Here is a 23,679-nt window from a genome sequence, read left to right on the forward strand (position 1 = left end):
TCAGGGGGCCTATGTTGTCCCTAGTCTGTTTTTTTTGCTACGTACCTGTAGAATCCCTTCCTGTTATCCTTAACATCCCTGGCCAAGTTTAATTCTAACTGGGCCTTAGCCTTCCTAACCTGGTCCCTAGCTTCCCAGACAACATCCCTGTACTCTACCCAGGCCGCCTGTCCTTGCTTCCACTTTTTATAAGCCTCTTTTTTTCATCTGAATTTTTCTCAGCAGCTCCTTATCCACCCAAGGAGGACTCCTGGCCCTTCTGCTGCACTTCCTTCTAGTTGGGATGCAGCACTCCTGAGCTTGTAGCAGGTGATCCTTGAATATCAACCAAGAGTCTTGGGCCCCCCTGCCCTCCAGGGCTATATCCCATGGAACCTTACTAAGCAGGCTCCTGAAGAGGCCAAAGTCTGCTCTTTTGAAGTCCAGGGCAGTGAGCTTACTACACGCTCTTCTCACTCTCCTGGGGATCTCAAATTTGACCATCTCATGATCTCTGCATCCAAGGCTGCCCTGGAGTACCACATTCTCAACAAGCCCTTCCCTGTTGGTGAGCACAAGGTCAAGCATGGCACCTCTCCTTGTCGGCTCCTGTATTAATTGCAGAAGGAAGTTGTCTTCCACACAACTGAGGAACCTCCTGGATTGCTTGTACCGGGTCGTACCGTCCCTCCAACAGATGTCAGGGTGGTTGAAATCCCCCATGAGAACAAGGGCCTGTGAGCGTGAGGCTTTTCCTATCTGTCTGTAGAGTGCTTCACCCACAGGTTCTCCTTGATCAGGCGGTCTGTAACAGATTCCCACAGTAATGTCTCCCACGGCTGTTTTCCCTTTAACCCTGACCCACAAACTCTCTGTAAACTGCTCACCTGTCCCCAGGCAGAGTTCCATACTCTCCAGCCTATCCCTAACATAAAGGGCAACTCCCCTTCCCCGCCTGCCGGACCTGTCTTTTCTAAAGAGCCTGTAGCCTTCCCTTCCAACACTCCAGTCATAGGAGCCATCCCACCATGTTTCTGTGATGCCTATTATATCATACCCCTGTAGATGTGCACCCATCTCTAATTCCTCTTGTTTGTTCCCCATGCTACGGGCGTTTGTATAGAGGCATCTGAGCCGAGCTCCAATTGAAGCCAACTCGTTGGCTGGAGCAGCTGGAATATATCTACGTTGTTCCGAGCATTTATTACAGGTGTTGGCAACTGACTGGGTGTGTTGGGATGGAATGATGCCCCCCTCCCCCAGCACATCTAGTTTAAAGCCTCCTTGACCAGTCTGGCAAGCCTCCTACCAAAACTGTTCTTCCCCTTCTTTACCAGAGCAGCTCCACCAGCCCCCAGTAGACCTGGCCTACTAACTTCAGTTTGGTGTTCAAGACACCCAAACCCCTGACTATGACACCACCCTTTTAACCATTTATTAACCTGGCCAATCCTCCTAGCTATGTTTTGGTCCTCCCCTGTGTCCTGGAGAATTGACAAAAAGACTATCTGAGCTCCAGAGCCCCTAACCACCTCTCCCAGGGCTCTGTAGTCTTTCTTTAAGGTCCCCAGTCTACTACTGTCTATATCCCTAGCACCCACATGGATCACCAGGACCGGGTAACAGTCAGTGGAACTTACTAGAGCAGGCAGCCTCTCTGTAACATCCCTGATCCGTGCCCCTGGTAGGCAGCACACCTCCCTCGAGACGGGGTCAGGCTGACAGACGAGTGCTTCTGTCCCTTTCAAAGTAGAGTTCCCTATTACTGCGACCCGCCACTTTTTCTTTGTAGCACCAGTAGAGATCTTTACCTGTGCATAATCCGGCTGTTTGTGGTGCAAGTGTGTTTCCTCGTTAGTCTCCTGTAGGACAGCAAAGCGGTTCTGCGTGGGGACAACAGATTTAGGAGGAAGCCCCTTGCCTTTAATTGTCCTTTTCCTCCTTCTTTTGTTGTTTTGCTTTGTCACCAATTCCCAACTTCCCGGGTTGGTGGCCTCCTTCTTTCCTTCATGAGCTGGAGGGGAAGCTTGAGGCCCCTGCACAGTTTTGGGGCTGGAGCAAGCAGCCCTGCTTCCTCTCAGTACCCTGACATCTTGAAGCCCACTAATAGCATCCCGCAGCTCAGCCCCTGCTGCAGGAGGACCTCCACCAGGGAGCACCGAGTGCAGCCCTGCCCATCGTGCGCCTTTCCCTCACAAGCCCAGTGCAGGCACCCTCTACACCCCGAGCTCTGCACTGCAGCCTCCCCTCTCATCGGCTCTGTCTGGGTGCCTACGCTGGCCACCGCCGGGGCAGCCAGAGCAGAGCTCCCAGACCGAGCCCTGGTCATACGACGGGTGCTCACCATCCCGCCCGCCTGCCCGTGCGTGGTCACTCGCGCTCCCTGGCGCAGGTTTTTACCCACTCAGGGCTGGTGCCGCTGCTCCTGGCTCCGCCCCCTGTGAGTCCCTGCTCGCGTCCGCGGAGCTGCCGGCTCCTGGGCAGGTCCTGTCGAGGACTTGAGGCTCCCTCGGTAGTTCCTGCCGCTCTGAGTTGAGGCTCCTTCAATATTGCCAACTATATAAAACTATGTGCATATCTTAAAACTATCTGTTACCTCTCTTGGGAACTCTTTAAAGTTGTAGCTATATAAAAAGATATGTGAATCTTTAAATGATTCGTTTCATTTCTATGTATAACACCAGCTAATTAGATACTTCTATAGAATGGACTGAACTGCTACTATGGGATGTGAAAAGGCAAAAAATGAAGGTGGAGAGGTAATGATCTTGTGCTATTTGAAGTGATCTCATTAAGTCCTGGATAATTCCTCTCCTCTGCCATTATGTGTACAAGCGCAGTACTACAGCATTACCACCGTATATTGTGCGTACGCATTGTCAGTATTTCTAAAATTACATAAGGACTTTGTGATGGATTTTCCACTACCCATAATAGCCTCAGCCTTCCAGTCTTAACAACCTATGACTAATCTTCTTCCTTCCTCTACAAACCTAATATCCTCCTGTCACCTTCATACCCTTCTTTCCCAGGCTTTCTGCAAAACTCATCAGCTGCCCCAGCTGGGACAGAGACAACAGATAATATGAAGGCTAGATACGAGCCTTTCCTCAGCAGCTTTGCTAATCCGGGTTGCTTTTCTTTTCTTTCTTACTAATCAGCAAATAAGCTTTAGAAGAGTCATAGAATTCTGCACAGTGGAGACTTTTCTCCCTCTGTATAATGCTGATGAAGCAAGTTCTCAGCTTGAAAACTTACTGGAAAGAAGACAGATGTGGTAATCATGTGCTAAGGTTTGCAACGTTAAACAAACAGGCTTAAAAATGAAACAGGCAGTTCATATGTAAAAGACCACATTCTGAAGACAGTATAAGCTTCAGAAACCTCTGTATTTTCATTTTCCACACAGAGGCCTTGCACGTCTCTACTTCTAAGCAGTTAGAATACAACAGAACAGTTCCAATTGGAAGGGACCTACCATGATCCTATAGCACAACTGCATGAACACTCCAGGCCTGACCAAAAGCTAAAGCTAATGTTAAGGGCATTGTTCAAATGTCTCTGAAACACTGACATGCATGGTGCATTGACAAGCTCTCTAGGAAGCCTATTCTGCAGCCTCTCAGTAAATAAATGCTTCCTAATGTCCAGTTTGAACCTCCCTGGCCAAGCTTTGAACCATTCTCATGTGATTTGTCACTGGATGCAACAGAGAACATCTCAGCATCTCCCTCTCCATTTCCCCTCCTCAATTAGCTGCAAAGAGCAATGAGGTCACCCTCTCAGCCTCCTTTTCTCCAAATTAGATAAGCCCAGAGTCCTCAGCCACTCCTCACAGGACATGCTTTCCATCCTTTCACCAGCTTCACTGCCCTCTGGATGCTTTCAGAGACCTTCACATCCTTCTTAAATGATGGGAACCAGACCTGTACACAGTACTCAAGGGGAGGCTGAACCAATGCTAAATACAGCAGCATAATCACCCCTTTTGTCTAGCTGGTTATGCTGCATTTAATGCACCCCAGGATGTTTGATGCCAGGATGTGGCTGCCAGGGCACACCGCTGACTCGTATTGAGCCTGCTGTTGACCAACACCCCCAGATCTCTTTCTGCAGGGCTGCTCTCCAGCAACTCCTCTTCCATTTTATACTTGCGCCCAGCGTTACTCCATCTCAGGTACAGAATCTGGCATTTGTTCTTGTTAAATTTTCAAATGTTAAATAAACCTCTGGTGATTGCCTAATGTTCCAATCTATCTAGATCCCTCTGCAAGGCCTCCTGTCCCACAAGAGTCAACAGCACTTCCCATTTTTGTATCACCACCAAATTTGCTAATTTGGCATTCAAGTTGTGCATCCAGATCACTGATAACAATATTGAACAGGACAGGCCCTAGTCCTTGAAGGACCACACTAGTGACCAGTTGCCAGCTGGATGTAGCTCCATTCACTACAACCCTTTGAGCTTTCCCCTTCAGCCAGTTCTTCACCCAGAGCACCATTATTAGATCAGATATTCAGAACAAATACAGACTGCCTTTGCTTTGGCTGAATTCAGCTGCAAGTTAAACATACTGACCTGAGATACTATGTTAGATATCTTTCGTGTCACATTCAGACACCTATATTGCAGACTACTATAATTAGATAATCCACCACATCATAATGCAAAAAAGTCAGTTTTATTTCAGCTGAAGTTACTAACTCACAAACATTTTTGTACTTCACACAGCAAAACCAAATTTCATTTCATTGCTTGCAGCCATTGAAAGTAAGCAATGAAAAACAATAAATTGTGCCAGCTGTGATATTTCAACTACAGCTGCTAATAGGCATAATGAATTTCTTGAAAGTTGCTTTCTAGTCTAAACAGGTTGAAAAATAGACTACTAAGTTCTGTGCATTATAAACAACTGATGCAAGACTGGCATAGAAGATGCATTGAGTAAAAAAGCTAATTCTTCCTACTACTTTGTAAGTAATAGTGAGTAGAGGCTATTTTGCTGATAAAGGTAATTTGGACAGTCATAATCTAAATTTAAATTTTCCATTTCAATGAAAATAAGTACATGTGTGCAATGAACAAGCAAGATATATAATTACTGTCAGCTTTCAGACTTCAAGTATTTTATAAAAAATACTTCTACTGCAGTCTGTGATAGTAAAACAGTATTACAGTTAAAAAAATAGCTCTTTTATCAAAATTCAAAAGAAAGACATAATAAGTTTCTCACTACTTTCAATAAATCTATATATAAAAATTTTGGTGAAGCAAGACTTCTGATTAAAAAATAAAATTCATTATACATATGCATTACAAAGTAGTATACAACCAAAAATAGGTATTTTGTACATTAAAGGCATTTATAACTATTGATAATTTCAGTAAGTACACTTATTAGATATAACAGTATTAATGACCACAATCAGCAACCTTAAACAGATGTTTCTCATGGCAGAAGGACTTACACACATAAATTGTTTATAGATAATATTTAAAGTCAGCTTCACAACTGTTTTACTGATTTCAAAATTGAAATACCTCCAGACATGGTGACTCAACAACTTCCCTGGGAACCTTGTTTCAATGCCTGACAGCCCTTTTGGTAAAGAAGTTTCTCCTAATACCCAGTCTAAACCTCTCCTGGTGCAGACTGAGGCAGTTTCCTCTTGTCCCATCACTTGTAATTTGGGAGAAGAGACTGACACCTACCTTGCTACAACCTCCTTTCAGGTACCTGTAGAGAACAGCAAGGTCTCCCCTGAGCCAGCTTCTTTGTTCTTTGTTGCACCTCAATGTCTCTCTTGTAGAGAGGTGCCCAGAACTGAACAAAATATTCAAGGCATGTCCTCAACAGTGCCGAGTACAGGGGAAGAATCACTCCCCTGCAAGCTTGCGTTCATGAGACCAAAACATGCTGAAAAGCAGTGACTGCTTAAGTTTCACCTCTGAGCTAGCACACAAATTTGATAAAACTGGTTTTCCTAAGTACTGCCTACAAGCCTCGATATCCTTAGGGAACAGGCATCTCTTTGCACCAGCCCCATATGGATACGGTCATACATGCTTGTTTTCCTTCACTATGCAGCACATTTTGCTCCAGTCTAGACTCAGATGGGTGATTAACATGGAGCAGTTCATGCAGTTTCATTCATTAAGACAGGGACTCCACAACCACCACCACGTCCACCACCACCTTGCTGTACTACTCGTTCAGTCAGTATAGCAACAAAATACTGAAATCCTTCCTACTACACATTTAGACATTATTATTTGCATACAATTATAACTCCCACATACTAAACCTTGTTGTCCAAAAAGAAACTTTGTCATCACTAAATGACTACTTTCTTTCTGAGTAATCTACCTACCTAAAGGAAATTTTTGGTTGTCATTCTCTCTCTTCCAGAACCATTTCTATATTGTTCAAAGCCAGTATGTTTACGGAAGACAAAGCTATGAGTTTGGAGTAAAATCCCAACACCAGATTTTACCAGATGCAGCTTACTGCTTACAGCCTCCCAACCTGAATTAACGAAAGTCTGAACAAAGTAATTCTGTCAAGGCTACAGCTTAGTATATTAATTTCTATTAATATACATTAATAACAAAAGAAGTTCCTGATGACTAAAAAAGACATTCAAAAGATCATAAATGTGCACTTGAAGATGAGATCTCATTATGATACACAATTCAGCTTCAAGTAATAGTAGGAATCTGAGGAAAAGATTTACATGCTGATTATATCTTGTTCCAGAATTAGTTTACTTTTTATAACTGGCTAAAATCATCCATTGTAAGAATAAAAGCATTTAAAAAAAAGAAATTGAAAAGTCTTCTACAAAATGAAAAGACGACTGGCAGAAAACCAGAAATGCTATCAATTTACATTCTCCTCATGGCCTACAATTTAGAGATAATGGCCTATTTGAATTTAGCTTACTAAACGTACAGCCAATAGCTATGACTGAGAAATACCCTCTTCATAAACCAAAAGATATGGCTGATACCGCAAACAGTAAAAGGTCCAAGACAATGATCCCAAAGCAGAAGAAGATAATACTAGAGGAGGGATGGGAGAAGGGAGGGAAGACCTAGCTGGCTTAGAGAATCAAATACGGGTAACAATTCTGTGGTAGTCAATGCAAAATGGAGGAAAGCATATTAACAGGAAAAACAGCAGCAACTGAGGAAGATCGACTGCTCTAGCTAAAAGTTAAAAATATACCCTTATTTCCAGAGGGAACTCAATATCCAAAGTGCAACAATTAACAGTGAGAAATATGTTTGATGAAACAATTCTACTTCCAGGTAGCATACACTGGCCTTTGGTAGCCTCTTCTTTTAAATTATAACTGTATGCATTCATAACAAGGTTTATGCCTAACACTTTTTAAACTCTCCAGAATATTAAACTTTTTTCTTCCCTTCTTTTTTTTTCAATTTGCTATGAAAATAGTAACTTTTGGCTACTGAAAAGTTAAAGTGCTTACAGAGGTCAGGAATTTATAAATGATTTTACAGTCAGTCCCAATTCCTGCTAGGATCTCTGAACTCTGTAACAGCATACAAATATAATCTCCATGGCAAAACATAAAAATAGGATTTAAAAGACATATTAAATAATTATAATGCCCAGTGACCAGCACTTAAGAGTGGATTAAAGTATAATACAGTAATTACAATTATAAAACCATATAAAAAAGAACTAATGGTGAAATACGTAAGATGGCTTTGTTAAAATGAAAGAGAGCTTTATGGCACAAATTAATTAAAACAATTACGAAATGCTTCCAAGATTTTTAATCACTTCAGCACCAAGTTGACATATAAAAATCGTCCAGCAGAGAAGGTCCTTACTAATCACTGATTTTCAACAGCAGCAGTAAGGTCTAAATAGGAATCAATTCTATATCCATTTCCCCTTCAAAATGGTTCTGCATGGTTAAAGAATACCAGTCTTTTTAAACATTACAGTTAGAGCTCTTTTTTCCAGACACTTCAACACAATCTTAGTTCCATGTTTTACAATATAATTAAACATGAACATAATTTTGCACATACAATTAAGTATTCTTTAACCATAATTTTAAAAAAATCATTAGCATGGTTGAGTACTTAATGAAGATTGATCACGTCACATCTGACCACAGTTTCATCATCAGTTCACTGTATGAACTCCAAAAGAACCAGATTAAAAAAACAAATTACTGAATCTGTATCTATCACAGTATATTGAACAGTTCACTTGTTCATGAGTTCTTATTAAAAAGCAGCAGTTGTTTAATGAGAAAACATATTAGTCTTGGTTGATATTTTGCCTTTTGGAGATTCAGATTTTCCTAAACAAAAGAGTAAGCCAATTTTTCCCTGCAGTTTAAGAAGTTTAATCAACACAGAAATTGAATGCCCTTTGGAAACTATTAAAGTATCAAAACTACTCAATAGGTATCTCTATGTACATTTTGGGCTTAAATCGTGGAATCATAGAGTAGTTAAGGTTGGAAAGGAGCTTAAGATCATCCAGTTCCAACCCTCCTGCCATGGGCAGGGACACCTCACACTAAACCATCCCACCCAAGGCTCTGTCCAACCTGGCCTTGAACACCGCCAGGGATGGAGCATTCACAGTTTCTCCAGACAACCCATTCCAGTGCCTCACCACACTTACAGTAAAGAACTTCTTCTCCTTATATCCAATCTAAACTTCCCCTGTTTACATTTCAGCCCATTACCCCTTGTCCTATCACTACAGTCCCTCCACAGCATCCTTGTAGGCCCCCTTCAGATACTGGAAGGCTGCTATGAGGTCTTCACACAGCTTCTCTTCTCCAGGTTGAACAGCCCCAATTTTCTCAGCCTGTCTTCATACAGGAGGTGCTCCAGAAATTAAGCTTTGAGCAGCATGATGAAACTTTTGTGTTTGAAGCACTGCACAATACTATGGGAAGAGGGACCTTTATCACCTGGGACAAAAACCTTCTGAATGCCAAACACCAATGCCACCTTCAGAGGAGCACCTGTAGGAATCCCAAGTGAAGTCTAGACATTTGAAACTTTAGCAGCCCAGAAAGACGTGGCTTTTGCATCAACTCAGATATTGTAAAGGATAATTCCACCAGTACTAATCCTACCGTTTAGATACATTTACAGCAAATATTCCAAAGATGAGAAACACACAGAATGGTGCAATTAAATAAGCTCTTTCACTGTGGGTAAGGAAAAATATGTATAAAAATTAAAATTTTTAGTCAACTGTGTTTCATTAAGAACTTGACCTGCATATATACACATAAAACACATAGAAATTTTAAAGATGGATCTCATATTTTTATGTGCATAGATATCAAAAATACGTGCAAAGTATAAATTTAAGCCCATGGCATGAAAGTACTTTATCACAAGTCCTTACTTGTGGCACTACCTACAGAACTGCAGACAAGTGACCAAGACATTTGTAACACAAGACAGAAATATGTAAATGAAGTATGGTTAGTGGAGCTAAGATTAATTTGTTTAGAACATTAAAACAAAATGTATTATTGAATTTGTATTTCATTTGCAGTGATGAAACAAACACATTTACCATATGGCAGCAATAAAAAAAAAAAAAAAAAATATATATATATAAAATTGCTAAAATAACATGGTTTTAAAAGGTAAAAAAAATTTTAACTGCACCAAGGTGTAAGTAATAAATATTTTCCCAAATAAGACTATGTGGTGTTTATTAACTCATTCCTTAAAATATTTTGCATGTAGTAGCTTAAGAAATATTTTCCTGTCTCTTGACAAAACTGTAATTTTTTTTACAATATTCAAATGGAAATAAACCAGAAATTATCCCAATTAATATATCATATTTAAAAATACCTATTAATATTCCTCAAAACAGAAGGCCAAAGAAGTGTTTACAGTGGACACAGCAGAAATACTGAAAAATTACTGAACCTTTGAAAAATGTAGCCGGATTCTAAATGAACTTTTTTAAGGAAATTTTAAAATGCAGCAATCTTTTTACATTCTTAGGAATTTTTCTACTACTTCCATTTTCAAAAGAAGGGAAAATTCTACATAGCAACAGGGGGCTTGGCTGTTTTGGGGGGTTTGAAGTTTTTTTTTTTTTAATTTTTCCATTTCTTGTTACTAAGATTCAAGGGCCAATTCTATAGTAAGATTAGGAATTACTGGTGAAAGAATCTGGAACACTAATAACACAGAATTTATTTAACTACAAGAAAACATAAACACAGATCACACTGTGAAGAACACAGATGCAAACCCTGTGAGTTGTTCTATAAAAAATGTAGAAAAAAAATCCTCCCAAATTTACCCTCACAGAAGATTCAGAACATTTATGCTAAGTTGAGTCATCAATACTGCCTTTATAGTTTATTGTAAGGCTAATAAGAAGCCAACATAAATGCAAAATAAATTTAACATTATAATAGGCTATTTTTTTAGAACTGCCTTCTTGCTAATTTAGAGAGGATGCCACACAGTTTTAACATCTTTTATCAATGCTTACGGAAACCCAAGACTACTTTTGCCTACAAATGCTCAGCCTTCTCCAGATGGCTACCTCAAAAGCTAATGTAATTACCAGATGTCTTACAGTAAACCAAAGAAGCTGAGACTTTTCCAAGCATGAAACTAGCCAAATGTTAAATACTGCTAAATTTTGGAAACGCAAATCCAGAATCAAATCTGGAATTTCTACACTAAGTCTCTTTGCTTTCCAGCCTAAATGAAGCAAAAGTGGAAGACAGCATGCCACGAGTGTGACCTACAGACATGAGAAATGGTTCTTGACTTAGAGCAGAAAAACTCTCCTGACATTACAAGAAACAGAAAATACAGTTATAACAGGTTCCTTATATTATTGAGCAATCTATTGATGTTCCCTCTCAATATTTTTGTATAATTCCTAGAGCAATGTGAATGATGATGAGCAGATAAATGAGACTGAATAACACATTATCTTCAGATTCCATCTCATCTATAACATTCCATTAACAAACTCAAAAATTCCATTAAGCATGATTCAATCAAAATTATTTTCTGAATTTTAAGCAGACTGAGATTATGATTAAATTAACAGAGTAGCTTGGCTGTTTGAAGTCTACTGCAAAGTTCTACAGTGTGCACACAAGGACAGTTACTTTACTTGGAGAGCAGCTGTGATCCACAAGGCTGGGCTACTGAAGGTGACTTGAATTGCTAACATAATGTATTAACACTCTCCAAAGGGCGAGCATCACTTTTCGTACACTGCTAATCCATTACTGTTAGCATACAATCTGCACAAGCTTCTCCTCTCACACAGCTACTTACTATGTTAAGACACAGTAGCAACAGGAATATTATTTTCTTCCACGATCACTTTAATTAGCACATAGGATATTTACAATATATATATAGATTGTAAGATTTCTTTTTTAAAAATAAAGTATTCACACTGGCTGAATTCATACATAGCTCAATTCATATTAGCCATTCATTTCCCTTTAGCTACAGTATAACAAACCCAATAAACATAAGAAGACAAAAACAAAGATAAATGGAGTAAAGCACAATAATGTATAATATAATCAGACTATGTCACAATTCCAGCAAAGCACTAACCAGAATCACTTACCTGAGGAATCCAAAAGTTTGTGAAATGACAGCAGTACACATCCACCATCACCTATCACTGAAATAGCTGCCATTGCTATTTGAAAAGGAAAGCACTAAGAACTGGCTGTAATTGACTACAACTACAGTAGCCAAAGCCTTAAACAGTCTTACTCAAAGAGGCTGCAAAATCTTCATCCCTGGAGTTGCTCAAAGATGAACAGGCAAGACTCTACACAGCCTGAACTGTTGGCCCTGTTCCATTAGTTCAAGAAAGACATGAGCAGAAGTTTGAAGCACTGACTTGCAGAGTCTCCACATAACCTAAACTTTTCTAGGTTTCCCTAATGACAATTACATACTAATCTTATTGCTTTCCTTTTCAAACAGCAATGATAACTTTCTTAAACACATAATAGATTCTACAATGAAAAACAAAAAAAAAAAGTGCAATGGAATTTCCCTCACTCTGAAGCATTATAATCCTTCTTTCTTAGAAATTGAACAATAATATATTGTATTACATTTAATATTTTTATTAAACCTAACAATAAGGCTGAGTATCAGAATGGTATTTTTAATTCTAAAAACTCGTCAACCAAGAATTTGTTGATATGAATGTTCATTGACCAAGTTCAGGAAGTCTATTTACAGGCATTCTAATTATAAATTTCATTTAATATACATTCAATAAACAAAAAATAATTTACATTGGAGAAGAATAATTGAATATATAATTGAATTTATATATATATATTTATTATATTATATTATAATATAATAAGAAGAATAATAGAATAATAACTGAATTTAGAGAAGAGATTCAGAGCAGCCCTGCAGAAAAGGACTTGGGGGTGCTGGTCAATGAGAAAATGAACACGAGCCAGCTTCAGTGTGCGCTCGCAGCTGAGAAAGCCAACGTATCCTGGGCTGCATCGAAAGGAGTGTGACCAGCAGGTCGAAGGAGGTGATCCTGCCCCTCTACTCTGCTCTTGTGAGACCTCACCTGGAGTATTGTGTGCAGTTCTGGTGTCCTCAACATAAAAAGGACATGGAACTGCTGGAACAAGTCCAGAGGAGGGCCACGAGGATGATCAGGGGACTGGAGCACCTCCCGTATGAAGATAGGCTGATAAAGTTGGGGCTGTTGGGGCTGTTGAGCCTGGAGAAGAGAAGGCTGCGTGGAGACCTCATAGCAGCCTTCCAGTACCTGAAGGGGGCCTATAGGGACGCTGGGGAGGGACTCTTCATTAGGGACTGTAATGACAGGACAAGAGGTAACGGGTTAAAACTGAAACAGGGGAAGTTTAGATTGGATATAAGGAGAAGAAGTTCTTTACTGTAAGGGTGGCGAGGCACTGGAATGGGTTGCCCAGGGAAGCTGTGAATACTCCATCCCTGGCATTGTTCAAGGCCAGTTTGGACAGAGCCTTGGGTGCCTTGGTTTAGTGTGAGATGCCCCTGCCCATGGCAGGGGGGTTGGAACTAGATGATCTTAAGGTGCTTTTCAACCCTAACTATTCTATGATTCTATGAAATGTAAATACCAAAATTGATATAAGCATAAAATGACATTAAAAATTCACAGCACAAGCAGTTAACATTTGAAGTAAAATATACTGTTTTAGAAATATTTTATGCACATATTTTGCTACCTGATATACAGAAGTATCCCCTTATATTTTTCATATTCATTTACATTTTTAAAAATACATTTACAAGTTTCACATGCGTTTACATTTATAGTGCAATATTACACAAATATTATAATGTTTACATTGTAACTTTCCTGTAATATTACATAAACGATGTAATGTCTCCTGCCCTTAGTTTTTGTTCATTAAAAATACTTTAACAACCTAAAAATGCACAAATAGCATATTATCAAATATATTATCAAATATTCAGGCAGGGAATATGCGCAGGCTAACCCAAAATCTACTACGGTAAGCACTAGGACAAAACAACTACATAGTTTGTGTAATGAAAAGATGGAATTAATCTTTCCAAGCAGATTATCAAATATACGAGAAATATTTTTTTCTATCTCATCACTGACAGGCTAATGTTGCAAATATATGCCTAGTTCTGCTTGGCAACATTTTGTTAATACTCTGTTCATTAATTTAACAAACTATCAAGAGAGTATGTTTAGAATGGGCAAGCATTATCTCTTGCATTTCATTTAATTAAACTTTGTTCTAGCAATATGACAGTCAGCATTTCATGAAGGGAATTATTTTAAAGATGAAGGTAGAAAATATTTCAAAATGCCCTGCTAAAACATGAAAGCATAATCTAAAATTACCCCTGCACACACAGTAATTTATCTATAATATTAAAGATGTTATTTCCAGAGTTCATAATTAATTGGATTCCACAGAGAAATTATTCAGGCATTCCAGATAGCAAAATGATGCACAAAGGCACAAAACATAGTGCCGAAGGACAACCATAAACAACCACTGTGACTTGCCTGAATTACAACAATCATTGAGCTTAATGTGAAATGAATACTGGCTGCCTTTTGTATGTGGCCATTACTCTGCTGCAAAGAAATTGCCATTGAATTTTGATTATATTGCCTTAATAAAAAGTAATGAAAGTGGCTCATGCTCTAGTGGCTTTCTTTTAAATGATACACGACAGTGATCTTGCAAAGGCCAGCGTGCCACAAATTGATTATGACACCTCATCTGAGGAAGGCGATGTTACCCCACCACTGTAGGTAACTGCAATGATGACTTGACTTCTTGCAAACATTTTAACAAAACCCTTTCAGTGAAAAAAATAGAAATTAGGTTTTAAGACTTACCATCGATCCGACTAACAAGTTCTTCCAACATTTTCACTTTCTTCTGAATTCCTGGCTGTGCAAATGTGTAGTTATCCTGAAGAATAGACCATATACAAGTTTGTAGAGAGAAAAAAAAACCTAACAAAACTAAATAAACCTTTTCCTTCAATTACGTGTCTCAATCCATGTATTTTTCTATGTTTTCTTAAGGTGTTTGTGTCTTGTTTTTATGTTTCCTAGAACTGCTTCTACAGATAAGTAGTAAATTATCAAACCATATAGTCCTACTTCAAGACCCCATCCCTAACAGTATATTCTATAGCTGTTACTGCATCAATTGCTCTCTACATGCTAATTTAGTGTCCCTAGATTTACAGCTTTCTTGCAGAAGTCCAAGTAGTTTTAAATGGCTGTCATCTTCAATGCCAAATGTGCCATGCTAGAGATTTTTATAAGGTAAACTTTTTCTCATAAATTTACTATTCTATGACAAATAATGTACGAAATATGAAAACTTAGACCTTAATCAGTTTCAGAGTAAGAAATTGATCTTTAGAAGTTCAGAACAATAACTTCCAGCATCCCAGGAAATCAAAAGACTATTTTAATGGAATCATGACTGTTCTGAACCCAAAGTTACAGTTAATATCATGAACCAAAATTTAACACACAAGCTATACAGCTAACATGGCAGGGTATGTGCATGTATTTGTTTGAATGTATTGACTCTTAACTGGATTTTCTATTTCTGGATTGCAACTCCACAGTACACACTAGAGTTTGCAATAATGAGAAGGAGAAAGATATCTCCACTTGAACCCCAAAGTGATCAATCTTTTAAAATATGATATTTTTTGAAATACACAACAATGCTTGTGAGTATTTGACAATACCTCAACTCAACTCATTTTGTTATGGTTTTCTACACAGGAAAGATTCGAGAAAAGAAACTTACCAATCTATATTTTAAAAGGAAGTTTCTACGTAAAATTGGTTTCTTTGTAACTGCTACTAACACAGAAAACCAGGTGAAAAGACTTTCTGTCTCAACTGCTATTACTTAAATATGAAAACCAATTGGTCAACTAAGCAACTATCCCAAAACTAATTCTTAAAAATATTTTCACTGATGTTGGAATATTTTCATTTGATTTCAAATGTTAACTTGGCCATAAGATTAAAAGGGGTGAATATCAAGTTCATTTTTATATATCCTGAGAAATTTTTGGTTGGCTGCATTTTGGTTTTTGTGGGTTTTGGTGTTGTTTTGTTGTGGTTTTTTTAATGCCATATTGACTTTCTTGACTATATTTACGTGTTTGTTTTGTTGGGATTTTTACTTGCTTTTCTTATTTTATTTGCTATTTAATCTTAAAATCTCTTTAGGAAATAACGTCCATTTTCCTACAGAAAGTACTTTAACAATGAAAACTAGTGTAAATGATTATATACTGTTCTATTAATTTATTTAAAGTTAACTGGCATTTCTAGAAGCACTGTACTCAAATTACGGCAATACGATACTCAAATATTTAATCTGTAACAGATCTACTGAAAGCCAACACAAAGTTAAACTACTACTACTTGGATCATTAGTCTCTCCCTAGGTAGTGCAACTCCAAACAGTGATCTATGAATCTGAAAGTGTTTTCTTTCTCAAAGTATCATTTAATCCATACATACAGAGAAATGAAACCCAAAATGTTGGGGTTTGGACTTGAAAACAGGTAAGTTTGCTCTTCAGTACTTTTGATATTTTGTCTATTTATTTCATAGAATCATAGAATCATAAAATAGTTAGGGTTGGAAAGGACCTTAAGATCATCTAGTTCCAACCGCCCTGCCATGGGCAGGGACACCTCACACTAAACCATGGCACCCAAGGCTTTGTCCAACCTGGCCTTGAACACCGCCAGGGATGAAGCATTCACAACTTCCCTGGGCAACCCATTCCAGTGCCTCACCACCCTTACAGTAAAGAACTTCTTCTTTATATTCAATCTAAACTTCCCCTGTTTAAGTTTTAGGCCATTACCCCTTGTCCTATCACTACAGTCCCTATTTCTCTGTTCACTTTTTCAGCTGCAAATGAGCACAGCTGGGATTCACTCTTCTACTGGTGCTGACTCATCTACCTGAAAAGTTCTTTGCTGGCTCCCCCAGTCCTCCCTTCTAACTAAACTATACCATACCCATTCCCTCCTATGATACTTGTAATTGACTTTCTGGAGTTTCCAAAACTGTGAGAAGGACACTGTAAACACAAAAATTATTTTGTTATTACTATTCTTGCTCCTTATGTGCTTCTAGGTGGGGGAAAAAGCTAGTAACAGTTAAATAAGAAAACTTGTCAATCTTGGGAAATTCATGAATTATTGCTCAGGCCAATACAGAAGTACAGTGGTTAAGATTTTAATTCCTATATCATACAATTTAATTGACAATATCAGCTTCAAAATTTGACTCAACTTTAATTCTAACTCCTCTACCTCCTCCCCATCAAGAGGCACAGGGAGATAGGAATTGGGAGTTGTGGCCAGTTCATCACACTTAATCTCTCCTGTTCCCCATGGGCCATACATCTTGCAAGAAAGCCTGCTCCTGTTCAGGCTCTTCTCCATGGGCTGCAGTTTCCATCAAGGCATCTCCACCTCCTCCAGTGTGAGGTTCTCCCCAGGCTGCAGGTGGAGATCTGCTCCACCATGAATCTACATGGCAAGGGCACAGCCTGCCTAACCATGGTATGCACCATGGGCTGCAGGAGAATCTCAGTGCTTGGAGTGCTCCTCCCCTCCTTCTTCATGACTTTGGTGTCTGCAGAACTGTTTCTCTTTTTCTCACTCCTCTCTCACAGCTGCTGCACAGTGCCTTTTCACCCTTTCTTAAATATGTTGCCACAGGGGCACCACCAGCATTGCCAACGGGCTCAGTTTTGGCCAGCAACAGATCTGTCTCATGTCTGGCTGGAGCTGGCTCTGTCTTGACACTGGGCCTCTTCTCACAGAAGACACTCATGCAGCTGCCCTGCTACCAAAACTTGCCATGTAAACCCAATACAAGTTCTTCACTAACTTCTGAAGAAAAAAGTATTCCACTATTCAGCTCCCTACCTATTCCCCCACACAGTTGTGGGTCCTCATAGGAGCATTTCATTATTCACCCTGCAAATTTTTGTTAGATTTCCTCATTTATTCCTCGTGTAACTTTGAGCATCAATATTAACTGAAATACGTCCTCTGAAAGTCATAAGTAGTTGAGAACAGGAATTGTCTTGCCTTGAGAGACCTTCAGCAAACAGATAACATAAAACACCTTATATTCCTAACCACTGTTCTTGAGACTTTCTAGCAAGCATTCATATATGACAAAGTATGTATAAGTACAAGACAGAATCCATGATAAACATAAAATATTCATGCACTGGTGTGCATTATCTAAATTCCTTAACGTTCTGCTCAGATAGCTTCCAACATACTTTCAGTGAACTATGTTAACCTACTTCACAGCTGAATGGTTGTAATAACTAGTTCAGAATCCAGACACATAATTAGTTTCACCTTATGCAGTAGGTTAAGACTTGATAATGTCACAAGGGCTCAAAACTTGCTTCAGCCTCAAATCTCTGTGTTATTAGTCTGTACTTATTCTGTAGAGGCTAGTACAACCACCTCACCACCCTGCAATTACAACTAGGTCTGGCAGGACTTCTCAAAAACATAATCATTATAATTTAAAATAAAATAATTCAATTATAGCCTTCACTAAACTTGGAAAAACATATGACGTAATTCCTTTTGTTGTTTTTTAAGGTTAGAGAAATTCTAAGTGGAAAAACTTGATTAGAAAGTGAAAACAAACAAAAAAATGCACTGAACAAATTTAACTGGGACAACCCTCCCACACTCACATAATGAAAACGAGTTGGGGCACAGAGGGGAGAGGGAGGCTTTGCAGACTTTACCTAAACAACATCCCCCACATTTTGTCTTTAAATAGGCAAAGATAGGATAATTTTAAGAGAAGAAGGAAGATAAAAAGAGAAGGGAACCAACCTTTCATGTCACCAGGGCAAGAGAAATAAAACCAGACAAATGGAAAAAAAAAATACTGACAATAATCTGACGACTGCAGCCAAAACACAAGTACATGCACAGTGTCGCTCATCTTTTCAGGTCACATATGCTGTTCACTAACAATGTACTGATCAAAATATCAGAACCATTTACAGAAGCAAATAGAAAGTTTTGACACAAAGTCTTCTTCCTGTATTGTTTGGTTGGTTTTAGTAAGATTTTATCAGTCAGATCAGAGCTTTAAAATATAAAGGATACATTAAGCAATATGAATACAGCATACCTAGATGTCCGTTTTCTCTACTGATCTATATTTAAGCATTCCTATAAATCAACTTAAGTATGTTCAAGTGTATTATCACATGAATTAAATACAACTGAAAGGAAAAAAGCTTTCAGAAGTCACATATTTATCATATCAGAAAGCAATCTTCTCAATTTTATTTTTTAAACTCGTTTAAGTACTTCCTTCACATATTTTTGAATCTTCTAAAAAATCTATCAAAAATCTTGGTCTACCTTGTTCTCAAAGTAATGGAAAAAGGTGGGGGCAGATGGGAGAGAAGTATGACACTTAGATAATGATAGCCAGCATGTATAATAACACTATCAATGGTAGTTTCAGTTTACCCAAAATGTTTTTTGAAGCTGGAGATAACAACATAAATTCAGTCTTAAATAGAGTATAGGAGAGAGTGTACATGTGCACAAGAACAAACACAAAAGTGTGCTGGAGTATTCCGTGTGCACATATTCCATACCATGTTCCATAATTACCCCAAGATATTTTAAAAAGACCTTTCAACCTCTGTAATTGTTAAGCCTCACTCTTGAAAACTTAAGATTTCCTAAGCAGTAGGAAAGAGATTTACAAAGTGTTGTAGTTTAAATTTTCTATACAGAAAACAGTATCTTATTTATTCCTACACTAAGAGGATGGAAAGAGCCAGACCTTATTAAAAAGTAGGTACCAATTCTCATGTTAAAATAGTATCCTTAGTTTTAGAATCAAAGACCCAATCTTCTATTGAGCTATGTAATCAAAACCTCAGTTTACACAAGTGGATATATTATAAATTCCAGAAACTTCTAAAGCAGCAATAAAAGAAGTGCTCAGGGTATAGTTTTGGATTATGGTGTATGCCAGAAACAACTGAAAGAGCTAGAAATCATAAATCACAAGCACTTAAGTCCCCAAAAGCTGATGCTGTAAACTGTAGGTATAAGATAGAATATTTTTATTCTGAAGCATACTTATAACACAGTATATTTAATCTAAGCCCCAGAAAACAATGCCCCTTATATAAGTGTTCAGAACTGATTACAAACAGATTTGTTCTCTTCCTGAAAATTTTACTCTCAGAGATAGGCTAGAAAACTCTGTTACTGGCTTCCAAAGAGACACAGGCTCCTTAAGAGCTTCTGAAGATGCGGGTGCTGAATCAAAACTACAGCCCTCAGGGTAAAACTTCAGCCCTCAATTTTCTATTACCTGAAGTCCCAAGAAAAGCTTATTGTTACAAACTTAAAATCAGCTACTGGGCCAAAAAAGAAGAACTAGCTTGGTTTTTCCCTTTTATGAGCAGTCAGCAGCAAACGACTACAAGGGACAATAAGAGTAAAACAAGCCTGCAGTGGTACGCTTACAGCATTCATTCAGTTTCCAGTCTGCAGTATTGAGACTCCCCTAACTCAAGGTGGTATCTTGGTATTTAAGGTTGTCTAAAGATTTTCCTTCAACCAAATTCAAAAAGTCCATGTTCTAAACCCATGTAAAATCTTTTAATCTTTGACAAGAAGCCCCTCATCTTAGTTACCCAACCACTCTTTTTTTTAAGCCTTTCACTCAGCAGTATTACAAGATACTATCTAGGTCTTGCATCAGAAAAGGCAGAAAGCAACTACTCCCTATTCACCTTCTTTGTGCAGCTCGTAATTTTAAAGACTTGTATTATATTCCTCCACTTAGCTAAATCGTCCAAGCTGAAGAATACAATCCATCATTCAGAAACTGTTTCATACGTTTGATCACACTTATCTTGTTCTGTTTTGTTGTGGGTTTGGTGGTGTTTTTTGTTTAACTTTCAATCCATCATTTCAAAATGAGATGGACAGAAGGGATTAGAACAGCACACAGCATACCTAACACAAGCTCATTTTAGGTTTTAAACGTAGCAAAGTGTTGGATTCTCTTTTGAGGAACACTTGTATAAATCCTCCTCCTCCTTATGTGGTAACAGGCAAGGCTTCCAACATGGATACTTAGCTTCTTTACGAATTTCTGGTAAAGGACTTTATCAAAGTGCATTTTGCAAATGCAGCTAAACTGTAGAGGTGTTCACAGGCTCACTGACTCCTTCCAAAAGCTGCCAGATTTCTGCTGCTTTACAGGAGTTATAGAAAATATTAAATAATGTGTGGTTTTATCCTTTAACCATTTATTCTGTTTATTTTTACACTTTCTACAAACTTTCCTGATGTGTATACCTAATTGTCTGTACTCTCCTGAATCCTCTTGAAATCATTTTCAAAATCTGATGTCATACCCACTCCATTCCATTCTTCTCATACCAAAGCAGTTCTGAGCATTGATCTTGTTTACCCATTACCAGAGACCTTCACAGGACACAATCAAAGATACGTTTCTAACCGAGCAGAGTTAGCAATTGCCTCTCAAATTCTTACTCAGCATCCTGAAACATAGTATCCTAATGTTGTATTCAATCTTCTCAAACTGATGGGCAGGAACTCAAGTCTTACAGTGACTAAGCAAGCCGCTAGAAATTTCAGGAGGGTCCCAAAAGATGGATAGACATGGATAGACACTAGTCCAAACTCAGCAATTTCCATGTAAAGCTTATTGTTGTAGCATACTTCTATTACACAGTTCAGCAGTACCACAAACAATAGATTTAATTACAGTTCTACATCAATTTACAATTTTTAGTTGCAAAGGAGATACTTTGCAAGGTATGACTCAGGCTCATGATTAGTGATAGTCTCAGTGGAGACCATTTATCCAAAAAGTCTCAGATGCTGGCACATCAAGAGTTTCAGGATCCACTCTGAAACAATCTGGCTAAGGCCAGAACATCAACAACCATGATACAGTCATTGGCTGCTCAGAATACATCTACTCAGAGCCATACGGGAAGACTACAGTAGATATGCTTTTTTAATATTTTCACTATTTAGAGTTTTGAACAGATGATAGCAGATATGCTTTAATTACTGTCACATCAAAACAGCAGGCCTAATTTAACAGCTATGTTAATTACACTCAAACAGCTCACAGTTACAATTCTACTCTCTGAGTTTATCAACTTCCAAACATTCTTCAATAAAATGTATTTTTTTTCTTCAGGTATTAATAAAGTATTCAAAGAACTCTATGCAGAGGAGCTTCAAACAAGAGTTTGAAGATCTGAAGGTCCTTTGGAAAAGGAAAAGTCATAGAGAATGACACAATACTGCATGTGTTTTGCCCTCAAAGTCTGCTCTTAATGGTATTCTTAAGAATAATTTATCTGTATTTTAACAACATTCTCTTGAATTGAGAAAGGCAAAACCTGCTTACAGAAAAACTTTTAGACACTTGCTCTAGTTTTTCTTCTTTTCCTTCACTCAGTTTAAAGCACTATAAAACAGTATTTGCTCCAACAGATTATGTAAGAAAAAGAGAAGCAGATATCTGAGCATGAAAACAGAACAGATTCTGGCACCTGTTGTGGCCACACTTATGTTTCACAAGATTTGAGTCTCACATATGATACACAGACAGAGTAACAGATAAATACCATTTAGGGTATCATTATATAAGTACTTGCTAAAAATGTTGAGGTTGTCCATTTCTGTTAGAAGAAAAGCCCTTCTAGAACCCTGAAGAGGCACAAATGCCTGCCCTAATTGCACAAACAACTTCTCATTAAATTTGTCATGTTTACGATCTTAAAATTAATACTGAAATTTGAGAAACTTGAAGTTTAAATTAAACTTTTTCATAATTTAGATATAGCTTTATGGAAGCCACTGATAATGAAAAGATTAATCCCAAGATATTGTTTATTCATTAGAAGTCTCCATTCAACAGCAAAGTCACTTTTGGCAAAGCAGAGCAATCTGCTTGTGATCATCAGCTGTCATCCCTATAATTTTTTAATATATATATAATATATATACATATATACATATAAATACATATAGATATATAGATTAGCATTCATAAAGTTTTACAACACAACTTGCACTTCAATCCCCCTCCCCCCCCCCAAAAAAAATAGCTATTACTTTTACAAGTGTTTTAAAACACAATTCTGATCAAGCAAATCCAGTGGTTTTCCTTAGTATAGTTATAGCTTCAAGGAAAAAAAAACACGTTTTGTCATTCCCAGGACACAACTTGGACAAGACACTAGCATAAAAAGAACAATCTAGATTTCTGGAAATTACTAAACACGGTTATTACCATATAGAAGCTCTCTCTCACAGATGGAGCTACAGCAAGAGCAGCTGCAGGAAGAGACACAAAGAATGAATAGGCAGCTCAAACATTAAGAGAACTATGTACAGAAATAACTACTGTTAGAGCTTTTGACAATTCCTGACAGGACTCCCACATTTCTAAAACATACATTTCTGACTGCCATTAGGATCTGTTTATGTAGAAATTGGAGCACTACTGCAGTACTGTCTTTCAGTATCAGCTATATGATTTTAGTGGAGATTCTGAAGCCTGCTTATGAACCAGATATTATATATCACATTTACCCTGAACTCACCACAATTGCAGTGCTGTGTTCAGCCGGGGGGAGGAAAGCCTACTTCCTCCATTTAGCTAAGATTACCAGAAGTGCTGGGCTGATACACACCCAGAAATCCTAGACAAAATATCACCACATTAGCATTGGTAGACCTTGCAGTGCCTGTGATAACAGAAACATGATCCATGGAACGAAATCACATATGCAACAGACAGGTGGTTCACATGACAAGAGGGAGATAACAGGTAGACGTAGACACAGTACATATTTCTCTTATCTGTCAATCTTGACTAACAAACCCATATTCTCAGACAACAGATGTGCAATTTATCATAACCCTAAACTAGCTGCCCAAAATAATTGCAGAAACAAGCAGAAAGCCTGTCTTGCAGAAGTTTAACAAAAATGTTCAAAAGAAAGCAATCTTCAGCCTATTTTTTCCTTAGAAATAAA

The 23,679-nt window shown here is 38.2% G+C and overlaps 1 protein-coding gene across 2 annotated transcripts in view; it reads right to left on the reverse strand.

The window, feature by feature from the left end:
• Positions 1 to 23,679, reverse strand: part of TBC1D22A (TBC1 domain family member 22A) — a 181,131-nt gene that overhangs the window by 79,866 nt on the left and 77,586 nt on the right. For both annotated transcript variants that reach the window (XM_065665352.1, XM_065665351.1), the window contains exon 10: positions 14,412 to 14,487. In XM_065665352.1, coding sequence (XP_065521424.1) covers positions 14,412 to 14,487 — 76 coding nt within the window. The remainder of the gene's footprint in view (positions 1 to 14,411; positions 14,488 to 23,679) is intronic.

This window comes from Lathamus discolor, chromosome 1 (assembly GCF_037157495.1).
Source record: "Lathamus discolor isolate bLatDis1 chromosome 1, bLatDis1.hap1, whole genome shotgun sequence".
In the NCBI taxonomy this organism is placed as follows: Eukaryota; Metazoa; Chordata; class Aves; order Psittaciformes; family Psittacidae; genus Lathamus; species Lathamus discolor.